The sequence below is a fragment of the Mustela lutreola genome, chromosome 6 (genome assembly GCF_030435805.1).
Source record: "Mustela lutreola isolate mMusLut2 chromosome 6, mMusLut2.pri, whole genome shotgun sequence".
NCBI lineage: Eukaryota > Metazoa > Chordata > Mammalia > Carnivora > Mustelidae > Mustela > Mustela lutreola.
Window position 1 is genome coordinate 132,257,827 of NC_081295.1, and position 18,791 is coordinate 132,276,617.

At 35.3% G+C, this 18,791-nt stretch overlaps 1 protein-coding gene across 5 annotated transcripts in view; it reads right to left on the bottom strand.

Annotated features, from left to right (window-relative positions):
• The window catches only part of EXOC2 (exocyst complex component 2), a 279,908-nt gene that overhangs the window by 100,404 nt on the left and 160,713 nt on the right, over positions 1-18,791 (bottom strand). For all 5 annotated transcript variants that reach the window (XM_059179098.1, XM_059179101.1, XM_059179097.1 and 2 more), the window contains 7 exons: positions 11,451-11,516; positions 11,125-11,282; positions 10,617-10,738; positions 8,784-8,845; positions 3,557-3,637; positions 3,046-3,105; positions 2,077-2,138 (listed from right to left, as the gene is read on the bottom strand). In XM_059179098.1, coding sequence (XP_059035081.1) covers positions 2,077-2,138; positions 3,046-3,105; positions 3,557-3,637; positions 8,784-8,845; positions 10,617-10,738; positions 11,125-11,282; positions 11,451-11,516 — 611 coding nt within the window. The remainder of the gene's footprint in view (positions 1-2,076; positions 2,139-3,045; positions 3,106-3,556; positions 3,638-8,783; positions 8,846-10,616; positions 10,739-11,124; positions 11,283-11,450; positions 11,517-18,791) is intronic.

The following is an 18,791-nucleotide window of genomic DNA, read 5'->3' on the forward strand; positions in this document are numbered from 1 at the left end:
TCCACGCTCATGGATTGGAAGAACAAATATTGTTAAAATGTATGTATTACACAAAGCAATCTATACTTTTAATGCAATTCCTATCAAAATACCAATGGCTGTAGTCATCAAGACAGTATGGTATTGGCACAAAAATGGAAACATGGATCAATGGAACAGAACAAAAAACCAAGACTAAACTAATATCATACGGTCACTTAATTTTTTTAAAAAGATTTTATTTATTTATTTGACAGAGAGAGAGAGAGAGACAGAGAGCAAGGGGAGTAGGAGAGGGAAAAGCAGGCTTCCTGCTAATCAGAGAGCCCAATGCGGGGCTTGATCCCAGAACCCTGAGATCATGACCTGAGCCAAAGGCAGACGTTTAACAACTGAGCCATCCAGGCACCCCAGGACACTTCATCTTTGACAAAGCAGAAAAGAATATGCAAAAGGACAGTCTCTTCAAGAAATGGTGTTGGGAAAACTGGACAGCACCATCCAAAAAAAGAAACGGGACCATTTTATCACACAATACACAAAAATAAATTCAAAATGGATTAAAAACCTAGAAGTGAGACCTGAAACCATAAGAAACCTAGAACAGAACACAGGCAGTAACCACTTCAATACTAGCCAGAGCAACTTTTTCTAGATAACTTGCCTGCTGCAAGGGAAACAAAAGCAAAAGTCAACCACTGGGACTACATCAAATTAAAAAGCTTCTGCCCAGCAAAGAAAACAATCTTAAAACTAAAAGGCAACCTACAAAATGGAAGAAGATAATCTACAAATGACATATCCAATAAAGGGTTAGTATCCAAAACACAAAGTTCAACACCCAAACAACAAATTTAAAAATGAGCAGAACACATGAACAGACATTTCTCCAAAAAAGACATCCAGATGGCCAAGACACATGAAAAGATGTTCATCATTACTTATCATTAGGGAAATGCAAATCAAAGATACAATGAGATACCACCTCACTCCTGTTAGAATATCCTTAAGGTATAAATTGGTAATTTGAGAAGTTTTCCATCTTTGTGATATTCTTGGTATTGGTTTACAAATGACATATCCAGTAAAGGGTGAGTATCCAAAATATAAAGTCTCACAGTGTATAATGCTACTGCCTCTTTGAGACTTAATAAATATTGAACTGTAGCTTTTCTGTATTGATGTTATATATTTAACACGATCCACCAGGAATTTGTGCTGTTAATCAATTTCCTGATACTGTTGATTAAACGTCTTTCCTTCCATATTGTTTTGTTACAATTTCTGTTTTAGACACCACTGAATTCTAATACATAGTGCTATGTATTTCTGAACTTTGCTTTTTTTAAAAATTTATTTCATTTTATTTTAAACTCCACATACAGTGTTATATTAGTTTTAGGTGTACAATATAGCAATTTGACAGTTCTATACATTCCTCCTGCTCACCACAACAAGTGCACTCCTTAATCCCCATTACCTGGTTTTATATATACCAATTTATACCTGTTAGAAATACCTTAAATGGCATTTATTTCAGTATTTTCTGTGTCAGAGCATTAACCTTAACACAGAAGTTACATATGCCAAATATCATTCAGTAACATTCAGATAAATTACATACTAAAAGATTCTACAGAACAATATTATAAAAGAATTATTATCAGAATTTGTAAATGTTAAGAATCAACATGTATCCTCTGAAGCTCAAATAACTAAGCCTGACCTAGACTTAATTCTACTAGAAAAATTAGTCTTTAACAAGAGTATAGCTAATTCTCTAACATCAGAATTCTAAAGGTTATCAACTAGGAATTATATATCTTAATTTTCATTACTATTTATAAAACTTGTTGCTTTCAGTAATTAGTAACCAATCAGGTGTTCAGTTTGCTCAACATTTTTCTAGGAATGCTAAAATGAGTTCAGAAGATGAAGAAATTATATACAAATACAGGTCAAATATATAAAAATATAATTTTAATGTATATAATCTATCTCTCTTATTGTCTTAGTTTATAAGACTACATATAAAACATTAGTCTGTATTTTTAATCCTCCTAAATGCATCAGTGAGATTAGTTTCAGTTTACTTACTGTGTAGTATCTACATCTGCATCAGGCTTAGTGCTCAACTGTTCCAGACAGTATATAAAAATCTAAGTTAAAAATAAGAAGTTTCAGTAACATGATTCTTAGATATTAATCAATTTGGACATTAAAAATAACTTTCTGTAAATAAATTCCTTTTTTTTTAAGAGAGTGTATGCACATACACTCACAAATGGAGAGGGGTGGGCAGAAGGAGAGAGAGAATATTAAGCAGGCTCTAGCACGGCATCAGAGCCTGACGCAAGGCTTAGTCTCATGGCCCTTAGTTCATGACCTGAGCTGAAATCAACAGTCAGATGCTTAACCAACTGAGCCACCCAGGTGCCCCAATAATCCTATGTAAATAAAAAAACCCAAATGTATACTAAGTGATATTTATGTGATTTAAGTGATATTTATGTATGTATGTGTATCTCCCAGAAGTGATAGAATAAATATCCCGTATATGTACATAAATTAAGTGCTGAAAGATTTAAAGCACCTATGTTTTGATCCAACTATAAATTCCTGAATTTTAGGAAAAAGACCTTTTCCTTCCTTTCATCCACTTAATTGCATGCTCAACTTTGTTATGTTCTGACAAAGCACTAGTCCCAACCAAAGAACTTCACACTGTAGACACAATGTAAACAACTATCATGTCATTTAATTTGTGCTGTAACATAAAGTAAGAGGAAAACACACAAAAAAGTATAATATAAAGTATACAAAAGTATACTTTTAAAAAGTATATAAAAGTATAAACGTATATAAAAAGAGGTATAATATAAAGGGGTATTGCTAGAACAAGCTGGAATTAATCCTACCTTGAACTTTGTTACCTTACTTGCCATAAACTATTACAGACTCAGACAAGATGAAAAAATAATGTTATACATATATTATTAATAGGTGGGGGTTTACCATAATTTGTTTTATTTCAGGTTTCAGGGCATCAGTGCTTTTACATATTACCTGCATGATATTGATGCTGAGTTGACAAACCTCCTCCTGTGTTTTAGGTTGTTGAAAGACCTACAAAGAAGAATTTGGTAAGTTTTTGGACTTCACTGAGAAAACAAAATTTTGTGTTTATGAAGCTTGATATAAAAAGAATCACATGGGAAACTGCTTCCAGTGTGGGTAACCTTAATCTGAAAGGGACAGTGATAAAGAGCTGCATTCCAGGCAGTGTTTTTGGCCTGAGAATACACTGGCATGGAGCAGCCTGACAACATTCAGGTCAGTCATTCTCTCTGTATACAAAGTGTTGATGATTCCAATTACTCTACCTATAATGAATTCACATTTTAACTTGTCAGCCTATCATGGAACGAAGATTGACACCCTATGCAATTAAATGAAATAAAACAAGCAAGCAGCTGAGGGAAAAGCTCTCTAGTGCTGAAATGACTTATTTACAACTGTGATTCCCACAGGTTCCTGGAAAAGACTGAAACAGAAGTTGAATTTAAAGAAAACTTACACTGGCTTCTCCAGGCTTGCACTCTAGAACTCCTTTGAGTGACTGCAGAGAATGTACAATGCACTGCTCAAACTGATATGGCTGAAGGAAAAAAAAATATGTTATCTTAAAACTCAAAAATAAGCATTGGCTATTAAGATGCTGAACACTGCGGCACAGATGGCCCTTCTTTTCACTACATCTGTATCACTGGGGTAAATACCCCGTAGTGTGATTGCAGGGTCATAGGGAAGCTCTATTTTTAATTCCTTAAGGAATCTCCACACTGTTTTCCAAAGGGGCTACACCAACTTGCATTCCCACCACAGTGTAAGAGGGTTCTCCTTTCTCCAAATTCTCTCCAAAACTTGTTGCTTACTGTCTTATTAATTTCGGCCATTCTCATTGGTATAAGATGATATCTCAATGAGGTTTGGATTTGAATCTCCCTGGTGGCTAATGATGATGAACATTTTTTCATGTGTCTGTTAGCCATTTGTATGTCTTTACTGGGCAACTGTCTGTTCATGTATTCTGCCCATTTTTTGACGTTATGCTGAGTAAAATAAGTCAAGCAGAGAAAGTCAATTATATGGTTTTACTTACTTGTGGAGCATAAGGAATAACATGGAGGACACTAGGAGAAGGAAATGAAAAGTGATTTGGGGGAAATCAGAGGAGGAGTCTCATGAACCATGAGAGACTGTGGACTCTGAGAAACAAACTGAAGGTTTTGGAAGGAACGGGGTGGGGGGTTAGATGAGCCTGGTGGTGGGTATTAAGGAGGGCATGTATTGCACGGAGCACTGACTGTGGTACTTAAACAATGAATCTTGGAACACTGAAAAAATAAAAAAAAAATTATAAAAGATATTGAACAGAAGCAAATAATGACCTAAAACTCTCAATTTTACAGTTTTATTGAAAGGAAAACAGATGCCAACAATTTAACAGATAATCTCTTAGACATCAAGATTTAGATTTGGCATGTTTTACACTTGATATCTAAAAATGGGTAAATCTTGAAATTCTAAAATATACCTACTTCTAGAACAAAAGTCAGGTATAAATAAAATTTTTCTTCAAAATTCTACTGAGAGGCAAATGACCTGATGAACAGATATAACAAGTTTATATTTTATTATTATTATTTTGAGAGAAAGAAAGCATGCTCAATTGGTAGGGGCAGAGGGAGAAAGAGAATCTTAAGCAGACTCCACCTTCAGTGGTGAGCCTGATGTGGGGCTCCATCTCATAACCCTGAGATCATGACCTGAGCTGATATCAGGAGTAAGATGCTTAACCAACTGAACCACCCAGGTGCCCCAAGAAAATCTTATTTTTAAGAAGTTTAAAGATAAGGCCAATAAGAAAACACTTTTAAAAAGAGGTGCCCCACAAATTCATATTTTAAATACCACTTCCAGGATATATTCTGAGCTCAGTCTCCTAGATCTTCTACATGTCTGGAACTGCTCAAAATTTAATGTTACTAATATTATTTATAGGAAGTCTATGATCTTTAATTCCAAAGTCATTACAGTTATTTTTTATATACATGAAAAGAACAAATGGGAGCTCAGAGAAAAATTGATGATGAGGAGGAGGAGGATGCTGGAGGGGAATCTGCTCCAACTAAGACAAAGAAGACTTAGTGAAAAATGTTTAAGCTGACATTTGAAGGGGAAGAGGAGTCAATCCCTTAAAAGATAAGGGAAGGGGGCAGGACAACATGTGCATAGGCCAGCATGGGCAGAGACCAAATGGGTTGTGGAACCACAAGAATAGCAGTGCATCGCAACCACTAACCGTGAGCTTGGCAGTACAAGATGAGGCTAGGGGTCTGGGTTTCACTCAGGAGCACAAGGCTACATAAGGCTCATAGTTCAACTGAAAAGCTATGTGCAAATGCTTCAATTTTTAAAAGAGATTGGGGGATAAAACTGAACAGAAGGGATACCTATATACAAAGATGATTCTTTTTTCTTCTTTTTTACGAAAAGGAACCCACACTTAATGAAAGCTAAAATAGTGCCTCAACCTTACTATCATTTTAGTACTCCACTTTGAAACAACAAGAGGGCGCCATAAAAATACTTCAAAGTACCCCCAAAATAAATAAAAATAAAAGCATACAGTATGAAATACCAACAGCACACAAGTATTTCAAGAGTCAAAAAGTTTGTTATATACCTGACCTTATCCCTCCAACCCACCTGCCTCAAAAGTTGGGAAAATCTAAGATGTTAAAATAATAATAGCATTAAATCCAAAATTCAACTGCGGGGAATTACATGTTGATGTTCATATGTAGTTACTTAGATTTCTTGCATTAATAGCTGAACTAGATTTTCTTAATTTCTTTTTATATTTATATTAATATAGTAAACGGAATACCAGAGAACTCTAGTAGTTTCAGTTAAACTGGGAGTAAAAGTACAAACATATGCTATTTCTTTTCTCTAAAAGGAAACAGAACTATCTCTGCATATTGTTAGGAACCACCCAATTTAGCTGATTAAAGGAGTTATCACAAATCATTCCAGTTCTTAGGAAAGAGGAAAGTTCTCAGAATTGAAAATTTTAAAAAATTAAAAAATTAAAAATTTCAGGGAAAGAAAAATATATTACTATTCTTAAAAATGTGACTGGTAGGGCGCCTGGGTGGCTCAGTGGGTTAAGCCGCTGCCTTCGGCTCAGGGCATGATCTCAGGGTCCTGGGATAGAGTCCCGCATCAGGCTCTCTGCTCAGCAGGGAGCCTGCTTCCTCCTCTCTCTCTCTGCCTGCCTCTCTGCCTACTTGTGATCTCTCTCTGTCAAATAAATAAATAAAGTCTTTAAAAAAAAATGTGACTGGTACTTTGGAAATGTTAAGATATAAATCAGTAGTCTATAATAGAATTTGAGACAATTTAAGTCATTGTTCAAAGTTTTAAGAATTTTACAGATGTTAGGTTAAAATACTCAAAGCTGGAGCTGGAGCTTCAACTTTTACTCTATGCACTGATTCACCTTTTTTTTCTGAAGTGAGGTCCATGCTGACTAGCTTAAAACACGCTCAGCTTTATCAACACTATTATGTTAGCATATTTCTTTACCAACATCTGGCTATAAGACACAATGGCTGACACCAGAATTATAACTTTCTGTGGGTCATTCATCTACAAAGTTTAGTCTTCTACTTGTATTTGTGACAAACATGAAATTATTCTATAGTTACAGTTTCTTAATATTATAGTTAAGCTTTAAATTGACTACAAACAAGTCTATAGTGGCCATTTCAAAATATTTTCAAAAAGGTTTAACTACTATAATCAAACAACCAAACTTAGATATGGCAGCCACCACATAAGCACACGGTGGGACCCAGATGTGGCAGTTATCATGTAACATTCACCGGGACCCAGATTCAGTTGCTATCACATAAGCACTAAATGGGACCCCGAGAGGTAAAGCGACTTCTTTAAGAGTGTATGGCTACTGGATCATCTGACTGGCTCAGTCAGAAGAGCATGCAACTCTTGGTTTTATGGTCCTGAGTTCCGGCCCCATGTTGGGTGTAGAGATAAATAAATAAACTTTAAAAAAAAAAAAAAAAAAAGATTGCATGACTACTATGAGACAGAACTAAGGACTGAACCGGGATTCTGTTCCCTTTCTGTTGACACGGTACGTTTAGTTACCAATTCTGTAAAGATGTGACTTTTTTTTTTTTTTTAGATTTTATTTATTTATTTGAGAGAGAGAGCACGGGTGAGAGGGAAGAGGAGGAGAGAGAACCTGAAGCAGAGTCCACACTGAGCACACAGAGCCAATCAGAAACATGGCATATTAATTTTAGAGTCATCATCTGTTCAGATGAGACTCTTAGATTTTCAAAATTATTTTGAAAATAGTTTTCATGATATACCATGTTTTCACATCTGTTTCATGGATTCCCACAATGATCCCGTAGGCGGGTGTATCAGTTAAATTGACATCCAGATGCTAAAACATCGAAGGCCTTTAGACAAGGTGGGCATTTCTTTTTTCTCTAACATTAAAGAAACTGAACTAGTGTGGCAGCTTAGTGATGCAGTCAATACGAAAGGCTCCTTCTGACTTTCTTCATTGTGATCCTTATTGTGGCTTCTGTCTCTGGATGGCCTCATGATCACAAGAAGGCCGCTGTAGTTCCAACCACCCTGGCCTTATTCCTGTCATGGGAAAAGTCCAGCACTTTCTTAGGCGCAAGACACAGCTGACCAGTCTTCCTACATCTAGTTGACTAGAATTTATTCACATCCTATCCCAGTGAAGGCTGGAAAAATGCAGGTTTTTGTTGTTGTTGTTGTTTTGCAGAGCACATTGTTAATCCCAACAGTTTCTGTTTTAACTTAGAAAGAAAAATGGAGAAAATACATCTGGGAATGCAGTCAGGTTTCTGCCTTCATCTACAAAGTTTAGTCTTCTAACTTGTATTTGTGACAAACATGAAATTATTCTATGGTTACAGTTGCTTAATATTATAGTTAAACTTTTTAATTGCCTGCTTGACCTATGTATGTATCTGGAGAGGTTTGCTGTTATTGTTGTTTGTTTTGTTTTGTTTTGGCTTAGAGGCCAGCGCCAACATTTCTTTCTATTTTATTTTTCTAAAAAATACAAGTTACTGGGTAACTTAGAATGAAGCACAGTCCATTTTAAAATGTAATGCAGATAACAGTGACACATGATGAAGAGTACCCTAAAAGAAATCACAGTTTTTATTAATTTTTAAATATTTGTGGTTAGTGTTAAGCAAAATTGACTCTGAAAAGGAAAGCATTAAGAAGTTTATTTTTCTATATATATATAAATTACATATGTAATTTATATATATTTATACATGTATTTTTATATATTTTCTATTTTTATATATTTCTATATATAAAAATATTTATATTTTCTATTTCTATTATTATTTCTATTTCATTATTTTTTTCTATTTCTGAAAATGATATAGAATTACAATGCAGAGAATATATGCTTATTTTTTAGTTAACATATAATGTATTATTTGTTTCAGGGGTACAAGTCTGTGATTAATCAGTCTTACACAATTCAAAGCACTCACCATACATAGCACATACCCTCCCCAATGACCATCTCCTAGCTATCCCATCCCTCCCACAGCCTCCCCTAGAATATATGCTTATTAATAAAATAAATCATTATTTTGAATATAATATACACTAATGATTAATCACTGAAAAGAATTTAAACTTACAAGAGAAGTCAGTCCTTCATTATCTATAATCCAGTCTTCCTTTTCAGCTAACCTCTTTATTTCTAAAGAGAAAATAAGCACACAAATGCTTTTTCTATTATAATTATCTAGTTGAACTTTGCAGAGATAAAATCTGTAAATATTATGGGTTTTCATCATTTTATATGGGTTTGTAAAAAAATGAAAGATAAGTAATAATATAAAACATAATTCTGGTAAACTCAAGGATTTAAATATGTATTGTTTTCTGGATTTTTTTTTCATAAAACATTAATGTAAATAAATTTAGCCCAATTTGGAGACTGCTAGGCTAGGCTTAATGACAACTTCAGATAATGGTTTATTACTTATTCAAAGCACTCTTGAAAATAGTTAACATGTACAAAATAAGCTACAAAATATTTTTTTCCTAAAATATCTGATGAAAAATTTATATTGTTTTAATCTTAGACACTTTTAAAAAAAGATTTTTTAAAGATTTTATTTATTCATTTGAGAGGGAGAGAGAGTGAGAAGGAGCATGAAAGGGAAGAGTCAGGGGAGAAGCAGACTCCCCGTGGAGCTGGGAGCCCGATGTGGGGCTCAATCCCAAGACTCTGGGATCATGACCTGACCCAAAGGCAGTCACTTAACCAACTGAGCCACCCGGGTGCCCCTAATCTTAGACACTTCTGATGATTTACAAAGGAATGCTACCTGTCCCAACCTTTAGCATTTCAGGCTGTCTCAGGTCCCTAGTGGGAGCAGGTAAATTCAGAGGACACTGCTGTTTCTCACCTGGATTCTGTTCCCTTTCCGTTACACAGTATGTTTAGTCACCAATTCTGTAGAGATGTGACTTTTTTTTTTTTTTTAGATTTTATTTATTTGAGAGAGCGAGCACCGGTGAGAGGGAAGAAGAGGAGAAAGAACCTGAAGCAGAGTCCACACTGAGCACACAGAGCCAATGTTGCACTTGATCAATCCCACAACTACAAGATCATTAACCTGAGCCGAAACCAAGAGTTGGATACTTAACCGACCGGGCCGCCAGGGTGCCCTAAAATGTGACCTTCCTACTTGAAAGTCCTGGTGACAGACACTTATGGCTTATGTTATTTATAATGATGTTCTTGGCTGCCTTTGAAAATATTTAATATCCAAATTGCTGCTTTATAAAGATAACCCTTTTTTTATGATTATATGCACAAAATCCTGAAAATTCTAAAATATATAAAGAAAATGTGCATCACTTATAATTTCTACTATACAGAAAATCACTGTTAGTCTTTCTTCTGACTTTACACTGGTATTTCTAAATATTTAAAATATACATACAGGACGCCTGGGTGGCTCAGTCAGTTAAGTATCTGCCTTTGGCTCAGGGTCTTAGGATCCAGTCCCACATCGGACCCCTTTTCAGCAGGAGCCTCCTTCTGCCTCTGCCTACTGCTCCCCCTGCTGGTCCTCTTTCCCTTCCTCTCTTTCTCTGATAAATAAATAAATAAATCTTTAAAAAATATAGTATACATCTTTTCAAAACTGGACTCATACTTTATATACATTTTATAATATACTTTTTCTACTTAACATTTGCCATAAGGATGTTCTTATATCCTGAAATATTTTCAAGTATATCCATATTAATTTATGCATGGTCTGGCATCTCAGGTAAATAGATTTGGAAAGATATTTAGAAAAGGAAAAAAATCCTATTGAGCAGCTATTTGTGATCTAAAATATTCAATTTCCCATAAAAGTAATTCTGTCATTTTCAAGGATTAGAAGATAGAAAGAGGTGGCATATTTAGATAATCATTACCTAGCAAATGTCATTATTTTTTCTTAACATACCTTCTGCTGTGTGTTGCAATGTGACCATCACACAACGTACTCGGAGATCCAAAATGAGATCCTGGATAGTCTGTAACATGTCATTAGGAATTTCAAGGGCAGTCAACGATTCATAAGTAAGCCTGTGAAAGAGACACAATAAAACAAAAATGAGCAGAGTATGATATTGAAGCAATCCCTGTCATTAGTTTGGCCAGGCTATAGAGGTTATAAGCTACAATATCATACTGAAAGCCTAGGGAAAGTAAAACCATAATAGAATCATAATACAGCACTAATACCGAATTAAACAATAAGAAGATCCTCATTCAGTATGACATTCTCATCAAACAGGTTTAGCTTAGATGCTTTATGATACAGAGGAAATACTGGAGGCAAGAAGACAGTAAAATTCTTTGTTGACTATATTAAAAAATCTTATCCCAAATTGAATGTGTTGGTATTTCCTTTTTCCCTCAAAAAGACAAAAAAAATTTACCCCTTTTCAGAAGAATGAGTCCATATTTACCTTATAGTCTGGATGACATGAGCAAGCCACTGTCCTGAGAGCTCAGATTTCACCTCCCAGCCTCCATACTGCCTCACTCCACACTCTGGGATGCTGAGTGGGAGCAGGGCTCCACGGATCAACTTCACAAGACACTGCATTACTTCTTGAATCATTTTCTAGATAATTATGAGAGTAAAACTTCATTAGAAGTCATTAATTTGACTAAATCAGTTAACAGAATCTGCCTGAACAATGATGAATAGTTTGAATGTAAAGTTTTCTAGTAACTTTGGTCGAGAAAATCTTACCCTGTGAAAAAGTCTACATACTTATCCTTAACTTACCTTAAAATCATTTTGTCTTTGCCTTACATTCTTTGATCTTTCAATCTGGCCTGATTTCTCTGCAGTCTTAAAAATTAAAAAAGGAAAATCAAATATATTAGTTGTCTTCAGATAACAGTTGTATATAAAGAGACCATAAGATAAAGTTGTAGCTTGACTGAAAGGAATGTTTAAGACATAATCTAAGTTTCTGATTTAAAAACAGACTTACAAAAAATTTCTTATTCCAAAAAGAAGTTATTCATCTTCTTAAAACCTTTAAATACAATTTCCATAAATAAGTCTAAGAATTAAGTTGAAATTACTTCTTTTGTAGGTGAATTTCATGTGTCATATTCATTAATAATTGTTTATGGTTAAACCTAAATCATACCCAGGATAAATTTCTCAATACTTTTCTCATTAGATAGTATAGAAAAAAAAGGAAAAATACATTCTTGATTAACATCTAAGAATCTTGGGCTATCCATTCCCTTCCTTTAAGCATTATACTTGGCATTTTATTTTTAAAAAATTACAAATCACTGTTCTTTTAGGGACTTTATAGTTTAATTCAGGAGAGAATATATTCTAGAATTCTAAAACTATATTTTTATGTATTTACTGCTAGCCATGTTTTCCTCTGATATTTCTTTCTCCTTAAAGTAGGTGTAGAACACTACATTGATTAAAAGAGAAATATATTCAATTGGATTTTAGTTAACTTTTTACTCCCAAATTTTCAAACAACTAAATATTATCATATAAAATGCCTGAGAACGGAGGGTGAACTTGGAAAACTTTCGAAATAAAGAAATAATAACAAAATGGTACGGTAAAAACAAAAATTCTGATACTTCACTAACATAATGTGAAATTATCCTTTAAAGGTAAAATGCTTATGAATTATTCACTAGAGACATGTCAAGAGAACTTTCAAATTGACGACTTCAAGTTAATTTTAAAATACAAATAATGTTCCATATATTTTTGGTATAAGGCAGAGAAACAGTCTACAGAGTTCATTATTATGATAAGCATTACTAACATGAATGAGCAAAAGAAGGGTAAGGGTTGCTGAATGTTTTCAATAAAAACATCAGACATACCTGTTAAAAAGTGGTCAACATATGCATATATACATACCTCTTCAGGCTCTAATTTACATTTATTGTATAATTTTATATTAAATTAATTTTTGAAAAAACTAAGCCTAAAATTCACCTCAGTAATAATTCAATAAGCAAATTCTTAAATTAATTAAGAAACAATACTCAAAAGTCTTTATAAATGAGGATTTCACTTAGAAGCTGATGTTTTTGTCCCTTTATTTTTAAAACAAATGAGAAGTAACTTAAGTGTTTTAAAGTGACAGTGAGAAGTGACTATAGGGGCTGGTATTAGCACAGCCAATTATAAGGATGTTGCACTCACCTAGGTGAGCAATACAGCAACTAAGGCGAAAGGAGGTAAGTCATGAACTTGTGCGGATGGCTCAGACACAAGATTCCAAGGTAGAGGCGACTGAACCTGTCAATTCTACTGGGTGTTTCAGCGAGAAAGGAAAGATGTCAAGAGTGACTCCCATCTGAGTCATGACCACTCAGTTAAGTCCAACTGGCCCTGAATGTCTGTTAGCCTACTTTCTGTTTCTGTCAAAGTGTGACGCTCTGATTCAAAGTTAACACTTCAGGCAATATAGTGGCCTAGGTGTAGAAAAGCAAATCAATGGCCCCAGGCTTACAAGGTGATATATTAGCTATTCTCAAATTAACGCAGTTTGCCGTGTCCTAGTCTTAGGCACTTTTGTTCTCTATACACTCTCACTAATTTATTCTCAAGGCTTCACATATCATTTCAGTCTAGTGTCTTTCTATTTTGGATTTTGTACTCAATTCCAACATGTGTGTATTTGGGGGAGGAGTTTTCCCTCAAGAACAAGGAATTCTCCAGACACCAGTTGGGTGTCCTCAATTCAACTCAATTCTGACACAATGTACCTAGAGATAACATCTGATCCCACAAGTTAAAGGCCCAGTCCTACAAGATTTGCACCCCCCCAACACACAGTTAGATGCCAATCTCAAGACCAGGTTGTTACTTGTGCTTCTGATCTATTGGCTACAGATCAGAGGTTCTTATAATTCCCTGCATGGGTTCAATTAACTTGTTACAACAGCTCACAGAACTAGGAAATATGTTTACCCACTAGATTACCAGTTTATTATAAAAGGATAAAACGCAGAAATGGTTGGGGCAAGGTATAAGGAAAGAATGCAGTGCTTCCATGCCCTCTCCTTGCATCTCCACACATTCACCAACCTGGAAGTTCTCTAAACCCTGTCCTTTGGGTTTTTATGGAGGCTTCATTGCAAAGGCATGACTGATTATATCACCAGCCATTGGCAACTGATTCAACCTCCAGCTCCATTTCCCTACTTAGAGGTCTGAGGGTTAGACTATAAATTTAAACCCTCTAATTGTATCGTTGGTGATCCAAGCAATCAGCACCCCATCCTTGGGTGGCAATGGAGGTCATGTTATTAACAAAAGACACATTATTAACAAAAAAATTTCCTCATTTAAGGAAATTCCCAGGGTTTTAGAATCTGTGCCCCAAACCAAAAAGACCATATATATTTCTTATTATAAATAACAAGGTCACACTTCCAAATTTATATCTCTCCCCCAAATCTTTCCTCTGAAGCCCAAATCTGATTTTCAGATTGTCTACTTCATGTCTCTTCTTGAATAACTCACAATAACCTCAATCTCAATACATTAAAAATAGAAAACTGCTATTTTCCTCCAAGCATGTTCTTCAAGTCTATCTGGCTTTGTAAATGTCACACCTACTCATTTGAGAGTCCATTTGGTAGCTCTATGTTAACTCTTGCCCTCATCTTACTCATCTGATCCATCAGTAAGTCTGGTCAACACTACTTCCAAAATACAAATGAAATCTATCATTTTCTCTCCAACTCCACTAACAAAAGCTTAATCCAAACACCATCATTTCCTGCCCAGACAGCTTTAATAGTTTACCCACTCTGCCTTTTGTTCCCTGCCAATTCATTCTTGAACAGATAACCAGACTGGTCTTTTTAAAACCAAAACTCTGATCAGGTTACTCCACCAATTAGGGTCTATAGGTGGCTTCCCACCATACTTGGAATACACATTCTTTACCACGGTCTGTAACAAAGCCTTGTCAGTTGGTCCCTGCTTCCTCCTCTAGCCTCATCTCCCGTTTCTCCTGATACCCTAAACCACAGCTCAGTATACTCTGAATGTTTTTACCTTCTTTCTGTTTTTCAAATATGCCAAGCTCCTTTCCTTGGCTTTGCAATGTGCTGTTGTTTCTTCCCAATACATTCTTTTCCCTGATTCTTTGTGTGGCTGTTTCCCTCTTATGTTTCAAGTTTTGGTTTCAGTGTCATCTCCTTAGAGAGATCTTTCCTGACCTCCATCCCAATGATATTCTTTATCTTAGAACCCTACTTGTTTCTTTTATAGCTATTAGCAAAATTTAAGATAAATTTTTTAAAAATTGATTTTGGTTCTGTCCCTCCAGGAGGGGAGATGTCATATTTATCTTGGCCACTATTTTATATATTTATATATTTTAGAATTTACATTATATGTGTGTTACATGTACATACATGTATATGTAGTGTATGTACATGTATCAGTACCTGTCACTTAGTGTGTTCAGGATAGTTGGTGAATGAAGGATCACCCAGGGTTAGCGTTCCTCAGGACCTCCTGGGATATATTTTAGAAAGCATACTGCTAGGATAATTGAAGGTCTTCTTTAAAAAAACTTGAACTCCTACATCTTCACAAGGCTAACTGGCCCTTTGAAGGAGATCTGCCAGGCATAATCCTATGATATATTCCTAAAAAGTCCAACAGATTCACTGCTTCTCCTGGAGATTTAAAATAGCAAAAGGGATAAGCAGAGGTTTAAGAATTCCCTGTGAATTTTGAGGGTTGGGAGGGCTCCTATAGGTGTGGAATTCAGATATTGCTAAGGAACCCAGCACCCGCTGTGATATGAAAAGGCACAGAATGACACTGGAATTCTATACTGTAAAACCTAAGTTAAGGACCTTGTGATGGTTAATTCTACCTGTTAACCTGAGTGGGCCACAGGGTGCTCAGATATTTATTTAACATTACTCTGGGTATGTCTGTGAGAGTGATTTTGGATGAGATTAACATTTGAATTGGTAGGCCAAGGAAAGCAGATTGTCCTCATTAATGAGGGTGGAACCCATCCAATCAGTGGAAGGCCTGACTAGAACAAAAAAGCTGGACCCTCCTTCCAGTAAGGGGTAACTCCTCCCGCTTCACTGCCTTGAATGGGGACATTGAACTGAAACATTGGTACTTCCTGGATCTCCAGCCTCTTGGTTTTCAGATTGGAACTACACCATGGGCGTTCTTGAGTCTCCAACTAGAGGACAGCAGATTCTGGGACTTTTTAACCTCTATAATCAGGTAAGCCAAATTCCTTTTGTAAATCTTTCTCTTTATACACAGTTGGAAGCAGAATCAACATCTTCTTGGTTCTATTTCTCTGAACTCTAAATGACAGTGCTGGTTTAGTATGCTATGGACAAAGGGATTGAGCTCTGAAATAAAGGCATAATTTGTTTCAATAATGAGTCAAGCCAGCATAAAACTGTAAGTATACTAATAATAGATGGTGCTTTTCTAACTCTAGCTATCACAGTTCTTAATACTGAACTTTTTGTATAGTGGGCTTGTTTAATGGGCTAGTTATTTCATAGCTTTGTTCTAAATATTTTTAAATCAAATAAAAGAGTGAAGATCAATCCTTACAAAATATATCAAAATTAAAACTAAATTATGCCTATTAAACAGGTGCTAATGAATGCATGATGACATTTACTAGACAAAATAATTTACAAACTTCAAGGTCTGGTCTCCAAATACATAGAAATTGGAGAGGGCAGGAATTAGTTTTAAAGCATACCTCTTGAAACTGTTAATTAAAAAATAGTTACCTATCAACATATTGCCCTATTTTTAAAAGAAAATCTAATTTTGGAAGATAAAGTGCATTTTAATTTATATACCATGAGTCATACAACTTTTTAAAATGTTGATTATTAGTGTTTAAAAATTATTTGGATGCCTTAACATATTCACTCCAAATTATATTATATTTAGGGTATATCTAAAGGTGAGATCTCAACCTAATATTAACCATTTCGTTAACTAAAAACCTTAACTCTTTCCTGCACACACAGACCAAAACTACTTTGTGGTAAGACCAACGGCTAGATTTCACTGTTCTGATTCATGTATGTTACTTCACATGGGCATGACTGGTTTGAAGAACTATTTTTTAAACTGTCTGAAACTCCATCTAAATCTTTAACGGATGGGCTCTTGATAAAGTAAAATAGTTCTCTAACTAGAAAAAAACCCTTCAAGTAAATACTGTTTAAATATTACAAAACTCTCTTATGTGAGTTTAAATACCGACTATCAAAAGACTTGGAACTCTTCCTAGTTTTAATTTAATTAAGTTTCTGGATTTCACTAATAGTTTGATATGGTGACCACACATTCCTAACTCCTCCATTTCATTCCCTTCTACTACCCTTCAGTGTCTTTCTCGCTTTTCAATAGAGGATAAATAGTTTAAAAACATGCCCAAATCAGTATAGTATACTCAATTTTTAAAATAATTATAATTATTAACTAATAATTATAATTATAATTACTAATTATAACTATAATCTCTTAAAGGCTTAAAGATACAGATAGGTAAAAATACCATAGGCATATCCAACAACTAATGTTTCACTAAAATACTCCAGATGAAAATCTTAGGAATTTTATGAACTCTAAAAAACTCAAGATAAGGCAACTACTATCTTTGTGTGGTAGGCGACTTACAGCAATCAATCTGGAAGGAAGAAACACTGGACTGGAAACAAATAAGTAGGTCTAAAATCCATTTCCTAAGGTACTAATTCTTTTGATGAGTGAATCCATCTAGACATTATTCAGTATGAAACAGTCCACTATTTCTTTTTTTTTTTAAGATTTTATTTATTTATTTGATAAAGAGAGAGATAGAGAGCACACAAGCAGGGGGAGCAGCAGAAGGAGAGGGAGAAGTAGGGTTTCTGCTGAGCAGGGATCCCAGTGCAGGGCTCAGTCTCAGGACCCTGGGATCATGACTTGAGCCAAAGGCAGACACTTAACCAACTGAGCTACCCAGGCACCCCAACAGTCCACTATTTCTTAATGCTACTAAACTTTATTCTCTGAACACCTATTATGTGCCAGGCCAATACAATTTTAAATACTGGAATAAATATGCATTCTAAATAATAAGATTAAATTTTCATTTACCTGCTGGACACTGTTATAAGCACTTCACTGACATTAACTTGTTTAATCCTCAAACCTGACCTGTGCAATCAGGCACAGAGTAATAAAGTTATTTGCCTCAAGTCGCAGCTAATAAGTGATATATATTGGACATTTCTACTTAAACACTAAAATTAGTGTTCTGTAAAAGAGCTATCTATTAACACAATCAACCAAGGCACTGATATGGAAGCAGCTAACCTTTCCAGTCCTCATGAGCCATCAGGATTAGAGACGAAGCAGATAGGAAGAGGAAGTTATGACACAGTATCAGTGGTGTGGCTGTTCTATACCATGGCAGAGGGCAAGAACCCCAAACCTGTCCTCAGCACATAGAGCCACACAACTCTCATGTGGCTGAGAGGAATAAAAATGCAAAATGATACAGACATGTGTGAAAGCAGAATGTTGAAAAAACTTTTTACAGGACACCAGAAAAACTGAAATTAAAGCATTTTCTTCCTCAGACTGGGAGGAGCTAAGATTAAAGTGTACTAAGGAGCTAAGAATAAGGGGATACTAAGATTAAAGTGTACCAGAAGGAATCTAGGCCTGTATGGCACCTCAGCACAACTAGATAACTATCAAATCATTCTGAATACCCAAGAAATCAACCTAAGGTCTGACAGAAAAAAACTTTTTAATTGGAGGGAGAGAAAAGGCCAAATTGAGAAAGACGGGAATTGTGGTGGCATGATTTGTGGGAAGAAAAGGATCACAGGTATTGCTGAGGGGAAGGAGCCCTACTCACAGAGAAAGGAGAGAGAGAAGAGCATACAGGGAAATGCACAAGGACAACATTTCCCCAAAGCCATTAGCTGGAAAAACGAGAAGGGCTGAAGAGAGGCTGATTTTTTTGAGTTTCTGCAACCAGTAGGGCTCAGAGACTGGAGTTCAAAGGTCAGTAGGCTTGGCTGAGATAGAGATCCTAGTCCTAGAGAGAAGGCA